Source organism: Anomalospiza imberbis, chromosome 4 (genome assembly GCF_031753505.1).
Source record: "Anomalospiza imberbis isolate Cuckoo-Finch-1a 21T00152 chromosome 4, ASM3175350v1, whole genome shotgun sequence".
NCBI lineage: Eukaryota > Metazoa > Chordata > Aves > Passeriformes > Viduidae > Anomalospiza > Anomalospiza imberbis.
Window position 1 is genome coordinate 30,954,205 of NC_089684.1, and position 26,595 is coordinate 30,980,799.

The 26,595-nt window shown below is 42.9% G+C and overlaps 2 protein-coding genes across 12 annotated transcripts in view; one reads left to right on the top strand and one right to left on the bottom strand.

The window, feature by feature from the left end:
- Positions 1–26,595, bottom strand: part of ZNF827 (zinc finger protein 827) — a 127,150-nt gene that overhangs the window by 76,589 nt on the left and 23,966 nt on the right. For 5 of the 11 annotated variants that reach the window (XR_010998249.1, XR_010998250.1, XM_068187727.1 and 2 more), the window contains one exon: positions 23,829–23,897. The exons of 5 other annotated variants lie outside the window; for them this stretch is intronic. Coding sequence is in view for 4 of the 6 variants with exons in the window: in XM_068187727.1 (XP_068043828.1) it covers positions 23,829–23,897 (69 nt within the window). In the remaining 2 variants the exon portion in view is untranslated. Of the gene's footprint in view, positions 1–23,828; positions 23,898–24,131; positions 24,260–26,595 lie in introns of those variants that run through there. One more of the 11 variants, XM_068187735.1, reaches the window with a different exon arrangement.
- Positions 1–26,595, top strand: part of LSM6 (LSM6 homolog, U6 small nuclear RNA and mRNA degradation associated) — a 120,557-nt gene that overhangs the window by 35,924 nt on the left and 58,038 nt on the right. The gene's annotated exons all lie outside the window — the stretch shown is intronic.

A 26,595-nucleotide genomic window follows, 5' to 3' on the forward strand; every position in this document is an offset into this window, starting at 1 on the left:
CAAAGTCTGTACATCCTGCAAATTATTATGAACTCTCTGGTATATGGCAGGGATTTAAGAGATCAGAAATTACTGGATACTTCTGTATTTGTACAGCCAGCACAGGTGTGCCTTCAAAGGCAGATCAGGTGTGTAGCTACTCAAATCTCAGACCAATCCTGCAGTGACCCCTATCTAAAATAAAATAAAATAAATTTGTACTGATAATTCACAGTTCATTCCTGAAAAGCTGCAATGATTAATACATGAATGCAGACTAAAGCTCTCATCTCTCCAACTACTTGGGAAAGGAGTATCATACACACAGTGTTGTCATATACAGACTCTAGTTGTTCTTATTTGTCACTGTTTAATAAAGTTTTAAAGATCATCCTAAACTGAACTTAGTTTATCTGAAAAGAAAAAAAAAAAGGGAAAAGTGCTGGTTTCACTGCAGTTAAGTTACATTTTTTCCTTTCTGGTAACTGCAAAACACCTGAGTCTCTCCTGAGACCTGCCAGTGTTTAAAGCACTGTGACCCTGGATTGCTCCTCTTCCTGACAGGTATTCAAAGTCATACAGATGTGACCAAGACTTTTTTTTGGCAGATCTTCTTGCCCAATCAGAACACAGTAAAGAACAACAGCAATGCTAGAATTAAATTCATATTATCTCCTCTTGCCAGATGCAACTCACATTTCTTGCTTTTAGACAAAATGTCCCAAGCTGCACAAGCATCTTTGTAATCACACTACAGCAAGACAAAAGCATTTAATATAACCCTCCACTGACATTCTGGAAATAAGCCCACATAATATGCACTGTGTCTATGATCATGTATTATTCCCAGATTCCCAATTTAATTCCAGCAAATTACAAAACTTGGAGAGAAGTTAATGAATAAAACTTAGATTTCTATTATTGCTTTGATCCAAAGAACTTAAAGAGGAAAACCTCAGACAAATGTATCATGAATATAGAGGTACAAATGTACACTCTGAAAGCAAAGTCTTTGCAGATTTTTATGTTATATGGAATATGAGGCACAGTCTCTCACAGAAAGTTTCTTTTATTCAAAACCCATTGGAAAAAAGTCTCTAATATTTTAGAAGCTGGCAATAAACTCAATTACCTTAGGTTTGTCATTCAGCAGAGGGTTAGCATATTCCATTTTCAAAACAAGCAAAAGCCAAACAAACATCCAAGCTCTTTGCTAGAATTATTTTGGTGCTGTCCAAGTTAACAACACAGGCTCAGCAATAACATGTGCATAAAGGCCAAGTACCATGCACATTCAAATAAAGGAGATAGATGCTAATCAGTTGAACCAGCACTTACGTAGGTTAAAGGAGAACTGAATGTATTCCCTCTTCACTCCCTGAACACTAAAAAAGTAACTTGAGCATGTCTGTACACCTGAGTGCTCTCATGTGAGAGATCCATTCACTCATCCCAGATGCAAACAAGTTCTGGATTGGAAGCCAAAAAAGCATCTTACTGGCACCTTGTTTGAACTCATACACCAAGTGCAGGGCACATCCTCTGGGATACAGCCTGGAGCTGACAGCACTACACAGCTCTGGAGCCAGAGCTAGCCTGTTTCCTACCACTCATCTGTCTGTTGAAACAATCTCTCTGCTCCTCTGCAAACCCCACTCTCTCTGCCTTTGTACTTCCCATCCATTCATAGGGAGAACTGCATTTCCCTTCACCCAGAAAGCCACTCAAACGTTACAGTCTGAGGCATTTTAAGTGTAAATGGATCCAACTTTTATTTTAGAGAAATCTACAGCTTACTAATCCCTCAAACTTCTCTGTTCCTTGCAGTGTACCTCAATTTCTTTCTTTTTCCAGACATGCACATTCCCCATTGGTCTTGCCTATACAAAAGGGCAGCCACCACAATGTTATTGACAGGGAGTAGCAGGAGAGTGGGATTTAAAGGCTTGCTCCCAAGCTCAAGATTTCCCTCCTCTTTAGGTAACACACTGAGAGCTCCCTCTCCTGTTGCTCATCTACCTGCAACCACTCAAGGCCTCTCAAAGCTGTACGCAGTTTCTATAATAAAGGGCAAATTTTCTCTCCAGTCTCACTATCCCAAAAGCCAGCAGGATACTTTTTTTCCCACCAGTGCAGTTTCTTTCTGTAGCCAGAAATCAGACCTCTAACTGCTGACACTGTTCTAATTTCCCTCTTCTCAGTAATTCCCAGTTGCTGCAGCATGAAGCCCACTGTATTTGAAGGCTGTAAGGTTAATGCTGAAAAAGCCAGCATCAGTGTCTTATCACAGCTCAGTCAAGCCTCCCTTTAAACACCAGTGAATTGGTTTAGAAGCAGAACAGCGAAGCCTGGCAATTTCATTGCTAAGCAAAGTTGCCTTTCAAGGCAGAATTTTAATTCACATTGACTTGTGAGCCTGTGAGTTTGAACAAGCTTGAACACTCCAGGAGAAATCAACCTAACAATTTCTTTATGATTTCAAATTATATAAAAGCTTCCCTCAGAACCCAGGGGGTTCATGGGTCACCCAGACCAGGTTTGTCTGAAGTAGAACCCAACCTCCACATGTCTGTCAAGAAATTTCAGCTGTATTTCACATCTGTGGCAAAAATCTGCATGACATGTTTTTCCCTTCTCTCACAACACAGTTATGGAGCTCTTCTCATCATGATTCAAGAGTCAAGGCCTGTCACTACAGCTACTTCCTGATTTCCAGAGCGATTCTGCAACAAGAACTGCTTCTTAAGCCTTTTGCCACTGGCAGAGACTAGTTGAGAATTACAGACAGCCTACATGTTTCGGGACTATCACATTGTTCACCACCCAGGAGCCTCAAAAAATATTTTCCACTCCTGTCAGCAATGACAAAAGGCACCAAGGTACTGCTGGGTGACTGCTGCCACTGATGTAGCCCATGTATCCATCTCTGGCAAAGCCACCAATGTGTGCAGAAAGCACTGTTTGAAGAAGTGCCAGTTTCCCTTGCTCGCCAACTCATCTGCTTGCTTTCAAATACAGAGAAGTTCATTTTCTTCTTCAAGAGATCAGTTTGACAGACAAATCTTATTGATCCCAAAGTGTGTTATTTCACTTTGTGACCATCTGCCCTTTTATTTAGAGTGCTGATTAGAATCTGACCCTGGTACCAATAGAAATGTAAATATTAACTTGCTCAAAGGACTTATATCTGAAAACTGAAAAAGACAAACATGTTTGTTGATTTATACACTGAGTCACTCAGTTCAAATGCTGGAAACTTTAACTGTACCCACTGCAATGTACACATGCCATTCCAGAAAGTGGCAAGTGTGAGATGATCCACAGCTTTGCTTTGTAGAACTTGGAGGGGAGAAATATCAACGTAGTGAGTTAGATCTCCAGGAAAATGAAAAGTCTCAAAGTTGTGTTACTGAGCAACAGACATGGGCAGTGAAAACATGATGGAAAGAACACCATTTGAAACACTAGAAATTATCTGAGAAAAGGCTACAGCTAAGGAACCCACCCCAGAGAATGATTTTTCATGCTAAGCAAGACAAAATTCTACTTAAATCATTCAATGAAATGAGTAAATTACAGAACTTCAATATAGAAATCCATATGCTGCAGTGATAGGGAACATATGGAAATTGTAATGGTGGGATTACAGAATGAAAATTAAAGCAAATGTAAAAGTAGGTAGAAGTCAAATAATTTCAAAGAAATGCACACAGAAAAATTGCTGATAAGATAAATTAATCAAAATTGTCCTTTTTTCAGCACTTACATTTCAAGGAAAAACTGGGAACCTACAGAACCAAGATTGAAAGATATAGAAGAGCCAAACCTCATCTTTATCATCTTGATATCAATTACCCTGATTCGTATAAGAATTTCAGATATGACCATTCAAGTTTGCATCAATCTAAATAAAGTTACAATTACATTTGTTGTCCATTTGACACCCAGATCATCTTCCTAATTTTCTGCCCCAACAACTCTATCATTTCATCTCTAACACCTACCATAAACCATCCTTTGGATTATTTTACACTGAACCCTGTACCTAGGCTTACTGAAAGAGCTGCGATTAAGTGATAGTTTTACACTAGGGAACTGAGGAGCTCTGCAAAGATACCTAAAGAATTTAAAAGAATGCATTAAACTTAAATGAAGCAGGAAGTCATCCAAGAGGAGTTCTGCAGAAACACTGACTGACCCAGCTGAGCAGTTTAAGGCCAAGTAAATAGGCAGATGCACCAAAAATAAGGCAGAGACAATACCTGAGCACGCTAGGACTTAGCCTTGGGTGACTTTTACCAGTGACAGCAAGAAAAGCAGAATGAGAGAAGAGAAGAAATAGTCAACAACAAAGAAGGCAAGGATAACTGTAAAGGCCTTTGAGCAGTCATGGACAAGGAGAGGTGAGACAGAGAGTGAACTGGAAAGCTCATATCCAGCCTCCAGGATGGGTTCTCTTGTTCTAGTCCTTCCTGATTGTTTTCTTAGAACCCTCAAATGAGGACTAGGGAATCAGGCCACAGGCCAGAATTCGCTGTCCTGGCAGTCCAGCTCAGGATACCCTCTCCTGCTGTAACCCAGGTTCCATCATGACTTGTCATCACCATCATATCCAAACAAGACATGTTTTCCCATCACATGGCGGCTGTTAATTCAAGATCAGAACAGGCTCCTCTTGTCCCCATCTTACCTCTGCAGACCAGATAATACGAAGGAGAAAAGAATGAAGGAGCTAAAGACCAAATACAATGGATACCTTTAGGTGAACTATGTAATCTGTGTAAGTGCGTCACTTTAGCAAGGGTAAAGAATAATTGCAAGAGATCACTTGCTAATATCACATCACTTTCTAATTCACATTTTCTCTGAGTGTCAGCTGCACATAAGCCCTTGCTTATTTCACAGTCAGGTACTACAGAAATCAGAAGGCAGAGACCTAAAAATGACAGTCATATCTGGAAAGTCTATTCTGTGGTATCCTACATAAATTGCTCAGTCTAGCTGCCTGCCTACAAACTACACTTTTGGTATTCACTGCTCAGTCTAGCTGCCTGCCTACAAACTACACTTTTTGGTATTCACACTGATTTTTAAGCATTTCAAATTAAAAAAAACAAAAACAAACAAACAAACAAAAAAACCAAAAAAAAAAAAAAACACACAAAAAACCACAGGTGAATGTAATATCTTTAGTCTGAACAACTTTTATGGGTTTCCATACCCACCAAACTATGCAGAGGTGTGTGCTGTAAGACTACCTCCAAGAAGTGGGGCACACTGTGTGCCCACACCCCACAGTTTCCACCTCTAAAAAGCATTTAAAGCCACATCTGATGAGGCTGCATATCCAGAGCAGCACCTGTGTTGATTTTGCCATAGGGATGCTTGCTAGAAAATCATGATTTTATTAAAAACACAAAGGCCTGCCTTAACTCCTTTTAATATATCTACAGCAGCAAATAAGACTTAAAAGTCACAGTTGCATAAATAATCCTGTGCTGGAGTGGTCTTGGTCCCCCATTTTCCCTTCATGATTTCTGTGACCTATAATAGGTAAGCAGCACAGGAAGTCACCATCCTCTTTGAATGGAATTTCTGGCTCGCTCCTTATCAACGGGATGATTATTCAACTCTTGACCTCCTCACAAAATGGTTTAGTAGTGTTGCCGGTGCTTGAACCAAATTTCTCTACTGCGGGCTGACCTAAAGAGAGCAGCACAGCTGCAAGAAGGATCTGCCAAAAAGCCACAGCTCTTCTGTTCTGTCCTTCTCCCCTGTGTTTAGGTTATGTGAAAATACACAATTAGACAGGGAAAGAAGCCCTAGGTAGGACTCTGTATTTCATCTCCACATCTTCCAAGATAATGATTTTCCTAACTGGAGGGAAGGAGGAAAGGGGAAAAGGAAGGCACAGCTTTTAAATACAGGGCATACATACCCTACTTTTATCCCTAACTTAAAGTGACTTTGAAAAAATCAACATAGAAGAAAGCCCCAGAATATTCACCTAACAATTTCTCTAGTACTGCTTTTTTGAAAAAGGACTCAGAGCCAAAAAAAGATTAGACAATGTTAATTATTTTGCAGTAACTAGAACTCTTCAAGATGCTTTGTCTATACACACGAACAACTGAATGTGCCCAAATATTACACATTCAGGTTTGCAAACTGCTAGACAGCCACAGATTATCAAAATGCATGCACAACATCTCAGTTTCCTCTCAAAGGCAGGATCCAGGTGAGATGGACTCTCCCAAGGAAAAAGGGAAGCAGGACAAATTACTGAAAAAGCTTGTCACAGACAACATAAAACCACCTTTATTTCCTGTTCCTCAGAGGAGAGAGAAATTGTGGTAGATGGGAAACAGAGGCAGTAGCCTTCTATTTTCAGCCACAAGCCCCAGAATAATTGTGCCAAGCATGTTTCACTAGCTGCCAAAAAGATCCATCTTTTTCTAGCTAGCATCCATGGAAGGGGACAGAAACACATGGTTTCTCCTGAGAAGAGCTGTCACAACTTGTTGAAGGTTCTCAGGGCTGGTTGACAGACCACAAGATAGGACCTTACAAAGACAAGTCTGATCTCCCCCAAAAGCAAGTTCAAAAGAGAACTCCTAGAATGATGGATTGCTCCCAAGAAATATTAGCTATTCTTCTGTTCTAAGCAGGAGGTTATAGTGAGTAGCTGTGGGATGAGTGTTTGAGGAGGGCCGCTTCCACTGGGACACAGATGTTTTAAGCTACAAAGAAACAGGCATCACCTTACAGTGCAGTGAGGTGACAAAAGCTCAAGACCAACAGAAGTGGTGGTCCTGTGCCTTCCCTTAGATTTGCTCTGTTGTTTGACTGCTTCATGAGCCAATTTCAACTCACTAATGTGGCAGAAAACTCTTCTCTCTGTCAAGAAATCAAGAAAAAATTGATGCAAAGGAGACAGGAATGAGAAAACAGGTGGAATCAACAATCTGAGCCACCTATCACCTCCAGTCTCATGGGGTACAAAGTACATCATATCTTGTCAGTGAAAAACCAACTGAGGAGTCTCTCTCCCATCCCAAACATCAATAACATACTACACCTCGCAGGGAAGAGCTGGCCTGTGCAGTCAGGATGGCCACAGCACTTAATATTATGTAGAATTCTTTAGAAGCCTAATCTGGGACATTTGTAGCTGGCTTGGCCCCCATATACTCTGATCCTAATTTAAAAAACCCTCTTCTCTAAAACTGATAGGCAGCATCTTTCTGAGATAAGAAGAATTCTAAAGACCCAGAAATAATATCTTAACAGTGAGGCACAGTAATCAGCAACCATGAAAGTAGGAGGGCAGAGCAATATGCCTTATAAAGTAATCAATAACAATGCTACATATAAATAGTACACATGTATATTAATACATGTATGATATTTGATATTTGCTTACTATATATGCATGATATTTTCTTACTGTAATTTAGAATTAGTTAACTCTAGCTGGATTTTGCCAGTATTTCAGGCCCAGTGAGCTGAAGAACTTGAGGTGTGCATGTGAAACAGAACAAAATACACACAGCCTTACAGGAAGGGAATGTTTTTGAAGACCATCTCTCAAGAAGTGCACCACAAAAGAACAGCCTGCACAAAAAGCTGCCATCAGCTGACTTGACCCAACTTGATCACCAGGGAGGTGATCCTGACTTTTCTATTCAGCTCCAGCGAGGCATATCTGGAAGGCTATGTCCAGTTCTAGGCTCCTCAGTACAAGAGAGCTGTGGGGCTCTAGCCCAGCTACAAAGACATTTAAAGGACTAGAGCATCTTTTTTACAAGAACTGTCTAAGAAACTTGGACCCACTCAGAGTAGAATGGGTAGAGACAACTGAGAAGGGACCATCAGTGTATAAAAGTATCCAAAGGAGGGGGGGAGTCAAGAGGATGGACGAGGCTCTGCTCAGTGGTACTGGGCAATAAGACAAGAGGCAATGGGCAGAAAATGATGGCCAGGAAGTTCCACCTGAATATGAGGAAGAACTTCTTTACTGTGCAGTTACCACACACTGGAATAGATTGTTCAGAGAGGCTGTGGAATCTCCCCTGCTGGAGATATTCAAGAACCATCTGGACACAGTCCTGTGCCATGTGCTCTGGGATGACCCTGCTTGGGCAGGGAGGGTGGAACAGATGACCCACTGTGGTCCCCTCAAACCTACGCCATTCTGTGGTTCTGTGATCAACACACAGAATAACTAGAGAGAAGGTATACAAAGACAGTTGATTTTTATGATGGAGGTTTTCAGAAGAAACAAATATTTCTGAGGTCAGCTTATCCTGCAAAGACTGCCTAGTAGCCCCAAGACAGGTTCATAAAACACATGAAGTGTCAGTAAAACAATAGAGAATCATGTTCCTTGCAAAACCTATTTTATGTTACCAATGTGCTTGCAACAGTTTTATGGAGGCTGAGCAAAATACCAGAGCCAGACTTACTGGAAGTTTCTTCCACAGGGCCTTACAAGCATCCTATAATAACCTGTAGCTGAGGCTGGGCACACTTTTCATAGAACACATGATACTGATCAGACTGACTTATACACTACAGGAACATGGCCAACCTAAGAGTCGGCACATCAACATATAAAGGAGTATACCTCTTCTTCCTGATGTAACAGGAAGATGGTAAACCACTTCCTACAAATCAGACAGAGAAGAGAACAAACAGAGAAGATGGTAAACCACTTCCTACAAATCCAAACAATTTCTAGGCAGAAACTTCTAAGCCAGATTAAAGTTCCTTATCAGGAATTTCAGGCTTCCCTGTGTCTTTTAAAACCAGCTATGATATCAGTTTTTGACTCTGATAGATTATTATAAAGTTGAAGAAAAACTGTATGAACAGGAGTTCCACTGTTATTCCCACAGCTCTGTGGGAAATGGGAAACAGTATTAACAATCTGTGGTGGTTCAAATGGTTCATGTGCAAGTCTATCCAGAGAGATTCCCTGAACCTGGAATGGTAGCGTATCCTTGACATCAGTGACCGCTTGCCACCAACACAAAGTTCAGTGCAGCAATTAAAAATTCTACCTTTTATTTGTTATAAAGAAGCTTTAAAACTCCTTAAAATTGCTTCTAGTTAGCCAAAATTTACTTTGATTGCTCATTTGTTTTGCTCTAGATAGATGTCTAACTCAATAGGCTGCTGCAGTGAGAAAATATCAACTACCAAATGATGATAGGGATGCTGGCACCTTCAAAATAAGAAGAACTAAAGATTATTCTCAAGACTTCTCTTATCTTTAGCATACAGAGACAAGACCTATCATGTCAGCCTACCTCATGAAGGAGGGAAAATATTCCAAAATTTCATAACATGGGCCTTCAATGAAAATGAAACCTCAAACAATTCTAGCAAACGATTTGCAAAAGCTGGCTACAACAAGAAAAGTCCCTAAAGGAGGAATTTTAGTTTCCACTCTAGATCAAATTATTGTGGGAGAATCACATAAATGCCAAATTTTCAATATAGTAATCCATAATATTTTAAAGCCATCCTTCAATAGCATCTAACTCCATGAATAAGATTTTATATCTGTTGGCATGTCATTAATGAAACCTTCTTTAAGAAGTTGCTTGTGAAACACAGAACTGGTGTCTCTATTAGGAAATTCTAAGCAGAAACACAAAACTACCTTATCTTAAACACAGTCTAGCTGCAAAGCAAAGGCTCAGTTACTTATTTCCAAATAAGCAAATGGCTACATGCTTTCTAATAGTTCAGTCCTCGGTCACAGGAGCCTCCATACCAAAACTGAAGTACGAATTCTACAGTTTCTTAGGTCACATTTTGTATCCTCTAGGTGCCAAAAAATGCAACAAAACCAAACGCCCCCCCCCCAAAAAAAAAACAAAAAAACAAAAAACAAAAAACAAAAAAAACCCAAAAAACTAAACACAGGAAAGCTTTGCTTTCTAATCTTCATTTAACCTGGTAACAAATACAATTGGTGGTCTCCTATATTTTGCATACCTGTGTTCTCCAATCTTGAGCTACATCTGTAAACTGCCTACTCTTACCGAGTGTCTTCATCAGCCAACAATTCATATTCATTAAGGCCTGCCCCTGACCTGCCACCTCCCCAGACCTGGGTGCAGTGACAGCTGTCTCAACTCTTTACTGTGACAAAATGCATCTTCATTGCCTGAAATGCACTGCAAACTTCAGCAGTCACAAACCCAACAGTAAAAAAAAAAGGAGGCACAGGAATTCTCAAATATTCCTCGCAACTTACAGCAGCCAAGAATGAAGTGATCCATTTGTGCTACAGATTATTGCACTGCTGATTAACCCTCAATAGATGTGACCCATTTTAATGTGGCCTGTCATCTAAAACTGACAGGGTCACCACAACAACATGATTTTTGTTGCCCTTACAGGTGGAAAGGAAGCAGAGAAGTTGCAAGCATCAATGCAGCTGACAAAAGAAGTGAAAAAGTATTCAAACAAATCACTTGATTGCATACAGACAATTTGCAATGAAAAGAAATAATTCCCTGATCACAAGTGCAATTCGGCATTATGGCCCAGGCATGGTCATAAGTTTTAAAAAGTTCTCACATTACCCGAAAGACTAAAATTGATCTAAGATCTCCAGGAAAAAGCTGTAAATCACCTATGTTCTGAGCTGTGCATAGCAACTCCCAACTTTCCTAGGAGACAAGCCATAGACCAAAAGGCTAATTGAGATGCCAAAACCAGGCTGGCTGATTACCTGCTCCTTCACCCATTCATTCCAAGGAGTTGCCCTCATGTGTTGTATGCACCATAGAGGATCCTGCCCTTAAGCAATCCAGAGTAAATTTACCATAGCCATCATGAGGTATCAGAAAAAATTGTCTGCTAAGGTTGATAAATCAGTCAATTACCTGCTTCCTTGACTTTTATTCTTGTGTAAATGTTTTCCACCTGACATTAGCAATACCTATAAGAAGATGACCTGCACATTGCCAAAACCAACTATTTAAATTACTAGCAAATCCTTAATTCCTATAAACAAGATTACAACAGGCTTGTTTAAAAAGGTTTCTAAATACCAAAGTGATAGCTCCAGAAAATAAAGCTCCCCTGCTGTCATTATTTGAGGCTGTTGGTTCCACATTAACTCTAGCTCTGTGTAGGACTCTCAGAGCTGCCTCAGCCCACCTGAACACCACAGATAGAGCAGCTGCTGTCTCTCCATCACTACTCCTTGCCTGGCTGAGCACAAGCACAGGGCAGGAGGTTCCCAGTCTCCTCAGCTTCTCTTATGAGGTCTAAATCACCTTCCTCCCCAAGCCATGCACTTCCCTCATGTCTATAAAATAGGGAGAAATCTTTAACATGCAGAGGAAGGTAAAGACAACCAAACACTACTGAAACACTGCAATTATTGATTTCATCTTCAAGGCAGAGCTACTTCAGTGCCCCTGGTGGGAATCTAAAGAACAGTCCAATTCTCACAGGTGGCAGAAGACTGTCAAAAATGTACAGTCCTTGCCAGTGAGCTGATTTGGGCTAAAAATGGAATATTAAATCTATGGCAAGGTTTAATATTCCGTTTTTGGCACATGATCTCAGGTAAAATTCCCCTTTCCTTACCTCCTCTCTCACCAGTAATAGCAAGAGAGTCCCAGAACAGGAGAACAGAAAATGTGCATTTACAGATGCCAAAACCAAAAGAATAATTATACATATCATCCTTCTTCCTCTACACACAGAAGTTATTAAACATAATGGACTGTGCAATAGAACTGGTTTCCTGTATCTCTTCAAAGGCATAGTCAAGTTTTGAAATTGAGAGGTGACAAACTGTGACCAGGGTTTGTACAGGGACAGACTGATGTAAGCCTAGCACAGCTCCGATACATGAGGAAAGCGCTGTTAGGAGTTTTCAGCAGCACTGCAAAACACACAGCAGCATCCAGAACACATCTAGTCATTTAAAGAAGCATGTTTTCCAACTTTTTCCCAACTGACCTCTGCTCCTTCGAGGGACAAGTGCTCTACAGATGCACAACCTCATTAACTTACCTCAGCTTCCCCAAGAAACTATTAAGTGTATCTTTCCTACAGGACCTAACTAGAAAACAGGCTGTCATTTAGGCTGAAACTATTTTTTTGTTAGGTTATATGTGCCCAGGACAGCAGGTTAACTCCCTAGCTTAACTCCTGTGCACTGTACATAACCAACAAATGTGGAGGAAACAGAATTTCCTTGTCTCTTGTGCACAAGGTAATCTTTGAAAGCACTTTCTAATGTCTTACTGCTACCACAGAAAATAGAAATCCAGGAGACATTCAGCTGAAAGAGTAATCAGAAGTCTTACAGAAGAACATGGTACTTCTGATCTGCCTTCTCCATGACTACTGTCTCTAATTTCCTAAGGCAGGCCAAAAATGTCAGGGATGATACAAATGGCAACCTTTACTTTTCCTCTCCTCTCCAATGCTTAAAGGCATGTTGTATCTTCTCTTGAACCAGTTCCAAATAACTTCCCTTTCTATTAAATTCTGAAACCACCAATAGCACTCAGGGTGTGACACTGATAAAGTACTGCTATTGCCAAAATGAAAAATAGCTATATTTCTTTCTCTACTTTCCTACCTTTTCCTGACCAATCTTCTTCAGATGGCATAGAAAGCTTATCCTAAATACTGACTGACAAAGAGTGAAAAAGAGAAGAATTATCAGTGATAAAAGCAGTGATTACACAAGTGTTTTTGAAGAAAGAGAAAAAGAAGAAAAATAGATCTCATCGGTGCACTATTACTATACAAGAATTAAAGCTGAAAAAAGCCATGTGTGAAACTCTGCCAGTAGGTGTGAAGAATCTCTAAAGAAAACTTACTGTTGAGCCACAAGGAAAAAAAAAAAGACAACCAAACAAACATTCAAAAAGAGAGATCTGATGTTTGTATACTATCCTGCTAAGCCTCCAAACATCCCCCGCAATGATCATATACCCTAATAGCTTTATCATTGCAGTCTAGAACTCCTGGACCCAAAACAGTTTAAGGAACACAGTTACAGCTTACAGCACCAGTAAAATAGCAAGACAACAAAAAATCTTGCTTGCTGAAGGGAGGTTTTCATCTCCCAGGCACAAGGTTAACCTAGGTAGCTTCTAGGGAAAGCAGAACAACATATTCTATCTGTCTCTCTATTGCGGCAGGTGTCTGGCTGGCTGCTCTTCATAGAAAGGCCATACTGGAGTTTGAAAAACTGTCAAAGAACTAGTTGTGTTTGCCTACCTTGATAAGATGATGTGCTGTTGTACATCCTGACCTATGCCTACTTTGTCTTTTTTGGCTGGTTCATTATTTCCTTCTCTGAGCATGAATAAGACATATTAATTTCCCACCAATCCCTGTGGCATCCTGGCAAAAGCAGTTCATTTCACTAAATTTAGAAGAATAGTCACCACTACACATTCAATAGTCCCAACACTTCTGTCCAATTTCCACGCAAGGCCAGGTTCTCTCCTGTGAGATACATGGGTATTTGGCAAAGGAGGAACACAGCATGAGCTCTGATTGTCCCTTGTGTTTTCTAACCCAGCCTCAGCCTGGAGATCAGCTTAGCAGCAGCAGCTGGAAATGGCTCTTAACAAGCAGTAAGTAGATCAGAATGCATTCCAGCTGTGGTTTCATCGCTAACCCTTCCCATCTCTGATGCACAGCCTATTCCAAGCTGCAGTGATATGAAGATGTACAAAATAATAGGATTATTCCTCTCCTAGAAACATCCCCCTGCAATAAGAATCTCCATCTGGGAACCAACACAACTTCCATAACATTTGCATCACCCTAGCACTACAAGGGAGATAAGAAGAAGGCTGCAAAGATGGCCCATTGCTGATAAGAGACATTAAGTGCAATTTTAAAAATAATGTTAAGGGAACTCAACTTAAATTATTCTAAATCTTGAAGTCAGAAAGGTAGCAACAACAAATACTGTGAACTTTCTTTCCCTTTTACTAATAGACAGAAAGAGGAAAAGCCACGTTAAGCACGCAAAACATTAACTCTTAGAAAAGGACTTTTAAAACACATGAAATTGTTGCTTTAGAACATATTTATTAAAGATGTTCCAGGGAGCAACAAAGTAAAAGAAACAACAAAGTCAACTAGAAATCCCTGTCATCTTAATATGCATGTGGCAATAAACAGAACATGGGCAGCCTCAGATCAAGGTGCCACAGTGCCTGTAATTATCCCTACTGTGCTCACAACCCCTATCAAGGGGTCACAAAGCAAAGGGCGGAGCTCACAAACTGTGTGGACGGCAATATTCAACCCCAGCAGGTGACAACAACCAGAGCACCTGCTTTAACAAAAATCCCTTTTCATTTTAACTAGTTTCTGTTTAATTTTGCTATAAGCAACTTTTCCTGCTCAATTTCCGGTAAATAATGGGCTCCTCATTTACGATTTTACTCTGCCCCATTACTCGCCCAAGATGTTTTATTCTCATTAACCTTCCAAATAGTTCAGAAACAAAAAGTTCAGGTTTCAGATACTGAAATTATTTCTCCTGTACACATCCCAGGAATCTAGTTACCTATAATTTCATCTTTTCCTCTCTCCCAAAGTCAGATTAAAAGATGGCAAATTATAGTCCCTGAGTTTCTAATTCCTCCCACAAGGATGATATTATGGTAAGGCATCTAAGAGAAGTTTCAAGAAGTGTTTCTTTTGTCTTGCTGTCTTTGCTACCAAAGACAGCTGCTTTCTCTGTCCCTGAGAGGATTGCTTGGGGTTAACAAGCAAAGCCAAATAAGAGAGGATTAGGAAGCTACTCATAGTGGTAGGAGAGCACACAGCAGCAGACCATGTGGAATAGGCACTGTTCACTCCCAGACAAATGGTTTTAGGCACTACGCCTTAGATTTCAACCTTAATTCAGAGGTCACATAATTAATGTGCAAGCACTCAACTAGAAGTGGATATTCCTCAAAACTTACCTTATTTTAAAGAAAGTTAGGATTCTGTGCCAAGCTCCCAAGACAAGAAACTACTGCTATGGCTATTTAGAGCACAGGCACAGCAGAAATTACAGCAATGTGTTTTGACATTCTTTGTAAAAATCCACCTAAAATTTTGATAAAGGGGAATAGCTAGAAGTGAAGAGGAAGTTTCATGTTCACGTCCAATCCATTCCTGGCTTTTTCTGCAGAACAAACAAACAGGTGTGACAGTGGTAGTGGAATTTGATTTTATTTTTCCAAAGCGCATTTCTTGGCTGAGAACTCCATGGGCTTTACCAAGAACTTTTATGAAGGCCAGTAAAAGCCTTCAAAGACAACAACTTTGATTCTCCTGAGAGTGTGTCCATACTAAATAATACAGTGCTATGTGGTGATATCTGAGCCAACTGGAGTATACCCACAAGTAGTAGAGCTGAATTATCCTGGGCACACTGCTGTGGTAACAGCCTCCTCTACACAAGGCAGCTTATTTAGAGCTCGCTTTGTTATCTCACTGTGGCACAGCACTGTGCAGGAAGACAATATAAACAATTATGATGAAGCATATTTAGGTCTTACGGGCAATGTTCAAGTACATCAAGGTGGGCAGAAGAGCTCCCTTCAGAGTTATTCACTGTGCAAAAAGTCCCTTTGGCAATGCAGAATTGACCAAAGGATTATGTCAGCCTTTACTTTCCAGAACGAGGAGCAGGGTGAGAGCCTGGGGGCAGCAGAAATTGGAGCACCTCTAGGCTGTTATGCTTACTCTGTTGCCTGAGAAGAGCTTCTCATCAGCTAGAAGTGCCAGAAACAGAAAGGTAGGTAAGAGGAAGATCTGCTCCAAACACATAGAAATGGGTCCTCAGTCATTAGTTGCCAGGTCTAGATTTGGCACAGTGGTTTATAAAGGGGGAGACTGGCTGTGCTTCAGGAAAGAACACAAACACAGCTACACCACCAGCTGCTGTCTAAATACACTTGTCTGCCACCCTCTCTGTTCCTTACTTTGCACTCCAGATAATGATCATCTAGTTGAGGAAGATCTGTTCGTATTTTAATTTTTGAGATGAGTAATTATTTGTCCTACTACACAAATCAAAGTGAAGTCTAGAAGCTTGCAAAGAATTTGTGTTCATTAAAGTCACACATGGGGATTATTCATTAAGCTAAATACGCAATTAGTAAAACCAGCAGTTCTTTTAATGCCTTTTTCTAAAAGTTACTTGCCCTGATACAAAATCTAACAGGCACCAACATTCAGAACATGTCCAAAACATTAGTTCAAAATAAGAAGTTGTAACTTTAAAGCAAGCTTGTGCCAAATCTTTTCCCTTTCAGATAAAACTTGAGAACATGCAGGAGAGAATTATTTGCACCTGCATAGAAAGCCTTGCAACAGAGGAAAACCACATCCAAGCTTCAAACCCCAGATGAGGGCCAGCAGAGCTACAAACCCTTCCTGAGGAAGGGAACCCTTAGTGTAGGGCCATGTGGAATTCAAAGAGATGATGACAGTAGCTTGGCTTTGAGTTGCTTCAAAATGTTATTTCTATCCTAGTGAGAGCACCCCAAATAAAAGAAAAAAACAGTGCAGATGTTTGCAACCTAATTTCATCTGCTGAAACTGCTGATTATACTAATTAAAATACCACCACCACTTGGTAACCCTTTAAGTTTTAATGAAATTTATTCTAAACAGCAACTAAATCATCAGTCTTGCATGCAACCTTCTCTCTCCTGGTCTGCTGTGCTATCAGCACTAGTCACTCTTTCCCCTCTGCTCCTAAACCTGTTGTCTATCTACTGAAAAGAATGAAGGAAAGGACTGTTTATGCAGCCCAGTTTTTGTCTCTTCACTGAATGTTTCTCAGAAAAAAACCCCAAACACAACTTTCTACATAAATTACCCTAACTCGGACTCTGTGCGAATTCTTAACCTGCAAAATGGAACAGCCGTGTCTTAGTGTTAGGCTTAACTGGGAACACCAATACTCAGTATAATTATGCCGCAAAAGAGGAAATCCCTTGAAAGGTACGAGAAATTTCAAGGAATAGAGCTAATTCCAAAGCTGTCAGGTTTAGACAGGACATTCAAAATATTTGGTGTCTAGACTAAGAAGGACACCAAGCAAGGAAAAGAGAAACCGTCTTTGGGAGCATAACATTACCATAAAAGTGACTGTAAGTCTGCAAAAAAGAAAACCTAAAAGACAAGCTTTCAAGTGAGCTTATGGGTACAAGTTGCTGTATCCTTCACTGCAGTAGCCACAACACATTGTGTAAGTGCAGCATTGATGCTGTCTGTACCCTAAAGAATGTATCCCTTCAAATGAAGTATGGGTCTGAGTTTTATTATTTAACTACATTTTAAAAAGTAAATCCCTGGAGAAAGGGATATTATCCACCTTTTTGAAGGTTTGGCATTTTTTTTCCTTTACCCCAATATAATTTATTATTCTTCATGCCCATATCAATACATAGCATGTATTGTTCAGAGAAAACATTTAAGGCAGAACAAAAAAAAATTTTACTCTGGGGGACAGAAAGAAAGAGGAAGAAAACTCCCCATGTCTCCATGAAAACTGTATTCTATTACATACTGCTGGCTACTTTGCAGTCCAGGTATTTTGTATATTATTATTATTATTTTGAAAAGGCATATGGTACTTTAGCCACCAAACATTCTGGAGGGATTTATATGCGTAAACCCAAATTATACAAATCACATACCATGAATAGCAAACTAGGCAACAAAAAAAAAAATAGAGAAAAAACCCAAATTGTTACTTAGAAGATATACTCTTAAAGAACTCCAGAGTCATGCTTGAAAAGCTGCAATAGTAAAAGGATTCCAGACACAAGCCATATTAGCTCTCCCTAACCATCTGAACTCATGTCTATATTATGATTTCTTTGCAATGTGAAAGGGAAAAAAAAAAGTCCTCTATACAGTGCTTAATGACAAATCACATGCCTTGTGAAGCTTCATGTTAGAAACCCTTTTAACTTCCAAAAAGTCCTCTTTTGTAGGTCATGCTCTCATTATCTTGCTCTGGGATCTGGTCTGATTAAATTATAGGAAATTACTAATACTTCACTTTGAACAGCCAGCTCCTCCTGGCTCCTCTTCTTCCTTCTTTTTTTTTCTAAACTTAATTCCTCCTACTCCTGCCTTCTTACATATGAAAAAGACAACAATCACTCTGCTAGAAAGATTAAGTCATACTCATTCTTCGTCCATTTTAAAAGTAAAAATGCATTCTGTCCGCATCCTCTTACATTCCCCATTCCACTGCTCTCCCTGCTGGTTTTGCTGTTTGGCCAACTATAAAGTTTGCAGGTTTGTTCTAAATCTTTGGCACCCCTACCCCCTCTAAAATCTCACACATAAGATCCTAAAGACTTAATTGGCTTAATGAGCATAACACTGACTCTTTGGTAGCCCAGTCTATACTCCAGTGTGATGTATCCATATTTTGTACCATCAGACAACACTAAGACATAGTGTTATGTGCCATTGATGTGCTTTACACATTTATCACTGAATGATCTTGTAAAAGCGACTTAGGTTGCATAACAAACAAACAAAAAGAAACCAGCGTACAAATTTAAAGAGACAGGCTTGACATGTCAGAAAGGGTCCCCATAAAGGGAGAAGGTATTTTTGAAAAATTTGTGAGGAGTTCATTAGCACAAGACAACAAAATGAGAAAAGTGTTTCCAGATGGAGTAATGGGGTTGTTACTCAATCCACCAAAAGGCTGCTGTTTATTTGAGAGGTGCATTACAGCACCACCAGGACAACCGTAATGAGAGCATTGAAATTATTAACCTCATCATACCAAAGAATAATAATTTTCCCTATGTGGATTGTCTTGTGGACTATGTGCCATATCAAGATCCCTGCAATGGTAAGAGGTCAAAAATATTAAGTATGTTAGAAGAATAAATAAAAGGTTCCCCTTACACATGCCATGTGTGCTAGTAAAGTAAAAAACTCATCTGAAAGAAAGATTCCTGCTCCTGGCAAAAGCACTTTGTCTTGGAGGCAAGTCTTAAATACCAAATAACAACAAAAGCACTCTAAACATTGGGAAGTCTTTTGAAAAACCCATCCGATGCATCCTCTCTTGCTATCAGAAAGTATCAGATGAACTAAGCTGCAGAAATAAAAAATGAAGGAAGCTCTAAATCACTGTTAATTTACTTGTTTTACAGCATTTTTTTTCCTCTGATGATAAAATTGAGCAATAAAGACACAATATAATAAAAAGCTTCACAGAGTTCAAGTGTTTTTTTTTTTTTTTACTGTATAGAAAAAGCTGAACAATTCAACACAGTATCTGGAACATCCAACACTGTATCTGACCATGAAAAGAAGAAGAGTTACACATGCTTATAGTCAGACACCCAGCTTTTGATATGGAAACTAATACTGTATCAGTTCTGCATCTCCTCCTTTAACAAAACAAATCCAGCAGAAACTGCCACTGCAGTTTGTCCTGCATTGAAAACATTCCTCAGGAACTAGCAGCAGTTCAAACTTCTCAATGTAGCATTTAATTCTGCCTGAGACTGTAATAAATGCAAGCTTTGAATAAATGGAATTGTGGCATTCATTCGCAAATTGCATTGCTGACAAGCCTTGAGACAGAACCAAACCCCAAGGAGTATTGATTGCTGCACTTAAGGAAACGTAGTGCTCTAGATCTTCAACGTTTACTCGAGTGCCTAAAACTTCCCAAAACTTTTACTTTTCAGGCTGAGCTCTTCCGAGTCACATCGAGCAGTTCAGAGGTAGCAGACTTTCAGGAATCCTCAGTAAAGAAAACAACAGCCTGAGGTAGAACCGAAAGCGAGGCAACAAGGAGAAGAAATACAAGGTTGTGTTTATACATATAAAGATTCTTATGCTGAGTAAGTGAGAAACAAATATCTAACTGCTAAAGTAGCTGAAAGGAAAAAAAAAAAAAAAAACAAAACAAAACACTCCTAACACACATACACACAGAAACTAGCAAAATTTCTTAAAACATTCCAGTGAAAGTGAATTGACTTGCCCAAGTTAGCCAAAACCAAATATAATCATAAGGCACACATGTACTGGGCAAAATTTTAAGTTGTAGACTTAATTCTGACATTGTAAACCAAGTCCACACAGCTGCAGTATTTCATTTGGGTATGAACAAGCCATTGTCTGTCCAGGAACTTCTAAAATCCTTTCCTCATTAGTTTGTATCTTAAATTAAGAATGATGCATTTTCTTTTGTGTTTCACAGAGTATGACTGAAGACATTCTACAGGCATCTGTGACTAAACAGTTCCCCAAACCTAACTTCTTTGGATGCAAAAACTCCACTTCACAATACGTGTAAATACTGGAGCCTCAAAGGACCCATCCATCTGACCCAACCCTGAGGTTCATCCTGCTTTGAGCAGGGGGCTAGACCAGATGACCCGCAAAGGACCCTTCCAAACTAAATTATGTTGCAAACTCCAGTCACTGAAAGCTCAACCTTAACTCTGCTATTTTAAGCAGATGCCACCCAAACAACTTATTATTGTATCTAATAGTATCAACCCCTCTCTCCCCTCAAACACTGAGATGTTAGTATCTAGCAACTCCCTCGGAAGGGAATTAAACTCTTGCAGCAGCCTGGTACGTCTCCAGCAAAGTCTCGTACAGAGAACTTCTTCACCATAGCATGCTTTTTGGCAGTGCAGTCTTCTCCAGTGAAACTACCTGCAAACATAGGTGAGGGCTGTCCAGTGGAGTCAGTGGGCAGAAGCATAAAATCAGGGTGTTAGTCAGCAGTGACAGCAATCCTCGGGTGCTCTGCAGGGTATATAACAATGTATGAGGAATTAATGAAGGCCTAGAAACCCTGAGAACAGGGCTTCCTACCCCAGCAGTACTAGAGCCGACAAGGACTTGCCAAGCTAAGTTACATTTGCTCAGTTACACTGCAACACTCACAAATTATTCTGTGTATCGACATCTGACTATTTATTCGCAAACAATTGCAACAGAAGCCAAAATATCCCAGGGAGGTTTGGTAAGATGCTACATCACTTAGGCGTCCTGGAGAGCATTCACGCACCAACAGCAACCTGTAACATGACTTGGGAGTGAATCACAGCACGATGCCCTCAGTGGGGTAGAGTCAAGGTTGAGCACAGCATCTGACAGGTTCTTTTGGGATGTGCGTGGGGCACTTTACATTCTTCTGCCACCATTAATACTTCAACATGAAATACACTCTCTGTCCTGCTAAGAAATGTATAGCTGAAACCAGCGAGAATCAGAGAATAAAGACGTATTTTACACTGAGTACCCATTAAAGCAACGTGTTGCTTAAAAAAAAACCCCAAAACAACAACAAAAAAAAAATCAAACAAAAAACCCCACCCAAACCAAATAACAATTTATATCATCTGCATACGGAATTCCAAGGTATTTTCTTAATCTAGAACACTATTATTCTGAGTTATCCAAAATAGTATTACTATTGTCAGATAATAGCTTTTGATCCAGTGCAATCTAGTTGCAAAAGAAATTAAAATAAATAAATCCCACTGAAAGGTAGCATTCGTGTGGGACGAAGGTGGGTGCGCCTTTCACACACCAGGAAAAAAAATCCCTCCTCCCATGAACTGAACTAAAAAATTAATCCAAAAGAAGCACAAATTAGGCCGTGTATTAGAAAAAAAAAAATCAAAATAATAACACACGCCGAACTCTATGTGCACAATGAAGGCAATTGTTCCTCGGCCTAGAAAAAGCCGTGACTTCTCCCGGCGCGGCGGTCAGGAGGTCGGGGCCGCGGGCGGCCTCAGCCGCAACCCGGAGGCGGGGGCAGCGCAGGGCCGGGCCCGGCGGAGCCGAGCCGAGCCGAGCCCCCGCCGCCGCTCTCGGCAGCGCCCGGCCGAGCTAAGATGGAGCCCAGGTTTGATGTCAGCCCCAGGGGCGGGCGGAGGGCAGCGCGCCGGGGCGGGGGCGAGGGCAAGGTCAGCCGCCAGCCCGGCGCGGCCCCACCGCCCCCACCCGCCCCGGGAGCCCCGCGGGGCTTCTGCCGAGCCGGGCCCCCCACGGCCACCCCCCGAAACGCCCCTGCGCGGCCGCGCACGGCCCTGAGCGGCCGGACTTGGCCCCTGCCCCCGCCCGCCGCGCCGGGGCCGGGGCGCTGCAGAGGCGGTAGCCGCGCTCCCGCCGCTCCCCACGAGCCGAGCCCGGCCGAGCCGAGCCGAGCCCAGCTGCGCTCTGCGGGAGGAACCGGGGCTGCTGGCTCTGCTCCTCCGGCGGGCGGACCGCCAAAGGGCTATGCGGGGGCAAACGGCGAGAGGACGGGAAGAGAGGGGAAAACCCCCAAAACCAACCTCAAACATCAACCCCCGCCGAAGCAAAGCCCACTACAACTCATGCCCTTGCCTCGAGTCGGCAGGAAAGGAAAAAGGGAGACAAATCTTTGCGGGGCTGCAAGTGCTTCCCCCTCGCCCCCCAGCCTGCCGCCCCCCGCGCCCACATCTCCCATCCTGGCCCGTGTGCCGGTGCGGGAAGGGCGCGGGGAGCGCTGCCCCAGCCCCTCTGCCCGCAGAGCGGAGCGGGGCCCGGGCCGCGCTCCGCCCGCAGTGGCGCCCCGCGGGCAGGGGCAGGACCCGCCCCGCTGAACTCCCGGTGACCGAGCCCAGCTCCGGCACCGGCGGCTCATCTCTCGCCCTGCCCCGAACTCGGCGCGGAGGGGCTGCAGGCACGCTCCGAGCAGATGTGTCGGGGACAGACAAATGACCCCTCCATCCACCCCACGCTCTCCTTAAAGCAGCCCTGGGGCCACGCAGGGGCAGGGTATTTTTAGGTCCCTTCCCCTCCTCTCCGCCTCCCTCTCAATAGCTGCCGAGCGCTGAATACAAGGAGAGGGGGGAGAGGGAGCGGGAGAAAAGTTAACTGTTTTGCAAAGAGGGGAGAAAACAGGCAGGGAGGGGGGAGGGAGCGATCAGAAGCAGGGCAGGGTGAGCCTTGTCAGGGGATGTGTGTGCGTGTGCGTGTGTGTGTGTGCGAGCGCAGTGGGTGCCCGCGGGCGGAGGATCGGATGCACTTTAGCCCTGTGCTCTGCTGCTCTCGTCTGGGGCAGCGCCGCCTAAGCCCGAGTCTCGCCTGGCTCGCCTGACCCTTCATTTCACTGCGGCCAGGAGGAGCCCGGAGCCCGCCGCCGCCTCCTCTCCCTGCTCTGCAGGGACCTCGCCTGCCACGGTCTGCCTCCCCGCCGCCCCCTCCCACGCCGCCGCCGGCGGGCACGGCCTCCTCCGGGGTGGCCCTGGGGTCGGTGTGGGGTACCCTGCCGGCCCCCTCCGCTGCCGCTGCCCGCCTACCCCCCGCTCCCGGGCCGCCCAGCCCCGCCGCAACCTTTAGCCGGGGACAGACCTCTCGGCTGGTTCCGCACAAGACGCCGGCAGCCGCTTCCCCTCTCGCCGCCCTCCCCTCCCGTGCTTAGCCCCCCTCCCCACCCCAATAAAACAGACCCCCCTCCCTCCGGCCCCAAAGAGAAACCCACACCGCCCCCCCTCCACCCCCCCCCCCCTTAGCACAAATGCACAATCACGGGCGAGGGGAGGGAGAGGGAGGAAAGGGCGAGAGACGCGAAGAAAGAAGGGGGGAAAGGAGAGAGAGGAAAAATTAAAAGGGCACAAGGCTGTTCATCACCAACATGGCTGCCTTAGCTCAGACCTAAAAGAGGAATAACCCAGGCTGTGTCTTTGTCAGTTTCACCTCTGTAACCCTAAACTAATGCACGAAACGACGGAGGCGGCTGCAGAGGGGAAGGAGACGGGGAGAGGAGGAAGGAGAAAATGGCAAAAAGAGGGGGCACTTACGTGAAGAGAGGCGCTTGGGCTGCTCCTGCTTCCTCCTGGGCATTTTCCCCCTTTTTTCACATTCTCCTTCTTGGTTTAACGGGAGATCAAATAAGACCGGGAGGGGGGGCACGGACAGGCACAAAGCCGGGGCCCCCGGGGGAGCTGCTAACCGGGGCGGGTTTTCCCTCTTCGCCGGGGGAAAGGGGGCTTGAAGCCGGTTTTCTCGGAGCCACCGCGAAGGGCTCCCTCTCCCCCTCTCTCTTTCTTTTCCTCTCCCCCCCACCCCCCACCCCCCTACCCCCCCGCAACCCGGTCGTGCACCTGGCTTGTCCCCGGTCGCAGTATCCCTCAGCGGCCGGGGATGTTCCCGGCGGGCGGGCGGGCGCCGGGCGCCGTGCCGGGGCGAGGGCTGGCGCGGCGGTGCCGAGGGCTGCGCCCCGCGCTCCTCCCGGCCCCTAACTAACACTAACGCCGGGATCAAAGGGCAGCGGCGGCGGCGGCGCTCCCGGCGCGCCCGCGGGCGGGCAGGGACACCGCACACACCCCCGCACAGCCCCGGCGGGCGGGCATACGCACAGACACACGCACAGACACACGCGCGCCCCGCTGGAGCACAGGGGACGGTGCCCCCGCTCCCCACGGGCTCCGGGCGCGGCGCTGCGCGACGGCGGAGGATGCGCTGCCCCGGTCCTGCACCCGCTGCCAATCGGTCCTTAAAAAAAATTTAAAAATAATTTTAAATAAAAAAAAAAAAAAAAAAGATGTGTGTGTGTGATTTTGTGGGTCTCGACCATTCACACTGTAATCCCCTCGTTTGTGGTGGGAACGAAAATAATAGCATCAGCCTTTTTTTTTTTTTTTTTTTTTTTTTTTTAATTAAGGCGTTTTGTCTTCCTGTGTTAGAAAAGCAAAATTGTGGTGGTGCACAGCTAACCCCATAGAATTTTTTGTATGGGCTCATCTATCCCTTCACAAAGCACAGGGGCCAAAGGGGTTTATGCAGCCGAACTTCGGTGTGGGAGGGAGAAGCTGCTTTATATACAACTCCCTCCAGGCCAAAACCAACACCCAAAATAAGCCAGAAAGAAAGGTGGGCAAGTTGGTACCCTGACAACTTCTAGTGCAGGTTTTAAAAAGTGGGAAGAATACAAACAGCATGAAAATCACAACTCCTTGAGAGAGTGTGTGTCTGTGTGTGTGTGTGTGTGTGTGTGTGGAGGGGGGAGGAAATCAAGATTAGGTCACCCCTAATGGTTGATTTAACTGCTACATGATACGTGTACAGTGCACACAGCAATCTGGACTTCTGAAATTTACTTTTTTTTTTTTTATTGCTGTAATGCAGGTATATGAAGCTTGATCCTGAAGCAATTCCAGTGTGCATTATGAAGCCAGGATAGCAGCTTTCATTAACTGATACATACTCTCATTACTTCACAAATCACACATCTTTCTTCAAAGACAGACATGAAGGTGGAGAAAAAAAATAGAAGAGGGATTGGGTCTCACTAAAGCACAAAAGGTACTCCGTGAAAGAGAAGTGTTCTCTTTGTGACTTGCAGTCATTTGGATAAAAGTTCACACAAAGATTGTTAATGATTTAAACTCCAAAACCTGTTACTACAATTGAAGTAAAATTATTTGAAGCATAGTTGTTTCATATAGTTCTCTCTTTGTGTAATAAAATTTTGAACTTAGCAGAATACATAATCAAAATCATGAGTCAGATGTTGCAAAAATAAAAATATATATTATTCTAGCATGTATACCTGTTAGAATCTTTTAGCTTTTGACAACCTGAGTCATCATTTTATCACATTATTTTTCATCCTAACTTCAATTCCTTAAAAATAAACAGCTGCCTAGGCAAACACAAAACACCATATCTGCAACCTAAATATTTTTAAACAGTAAATTTAAACTCTTAATCATCTCAATTTAGAATGGTTTCACATAATCTTATACTCATTCTACAGCCACACTGAGCCTTTCAGAAGGAAATCTAAATAGTATTTAAAAGATTACACATATGACAATCTCACGTTCACTACCATGCCTGTGCAATTCTGAGTTTCAAAACCACATGTACAGTGTACACATCTACTGAAACAAAACAAATTCATCCTAGCTTCAGCTGGTTTATCATTTCACAGTACAGCTAAAATGCTTCATTTTCATGGAGAAATTTGTTTATTTTTAATCCAGAGGTAAAACCAAAGTGTGTAACTGTCAGTACTGGAGATTTCTGGGGGTAGGGATGAGTCCAAACAGCTGCCTTACACTTACTCATGACCAAGAGTACCACAGACTGAATTCCCTCAGAAGATTTAGGTCCAGTCTTTTCCCTCAGTTCTCCAGTTTATACGGGTTTTGGCGATTTCTACCGTGTTAGTAGTGATAATCAAAAATATCAGAGGCATTCTTCACTGTTGCTCACAAACCTCAATTTTGACATGCCTGGGACTAGCAAGAGAACTTTGTTCACTGCAGGAGTTCCAATGCTAGACCCACTTACTTGTTTTTTCAATACATTCTAATGGCAACTGTGTTGAACTAAGCCAGCTTTGTAAGCAGCGACGCAGAGATCCTGTCTGTGCAGGAGGCCACAAAGTAGCCATTTCAGAGAGGGAAAGAGTACTGGCTCTGTACTATGATCCACCACTGCTGTGGCAGCCCTTCCCCAGGTGCTCTAGGAGAACAGGACACAGGAAATACTGTGTTCTTCACTATCACTCTTTCCACCCTCTCTTCCTCATGCGTTTCTAGCATAAATTAATGTTGACAT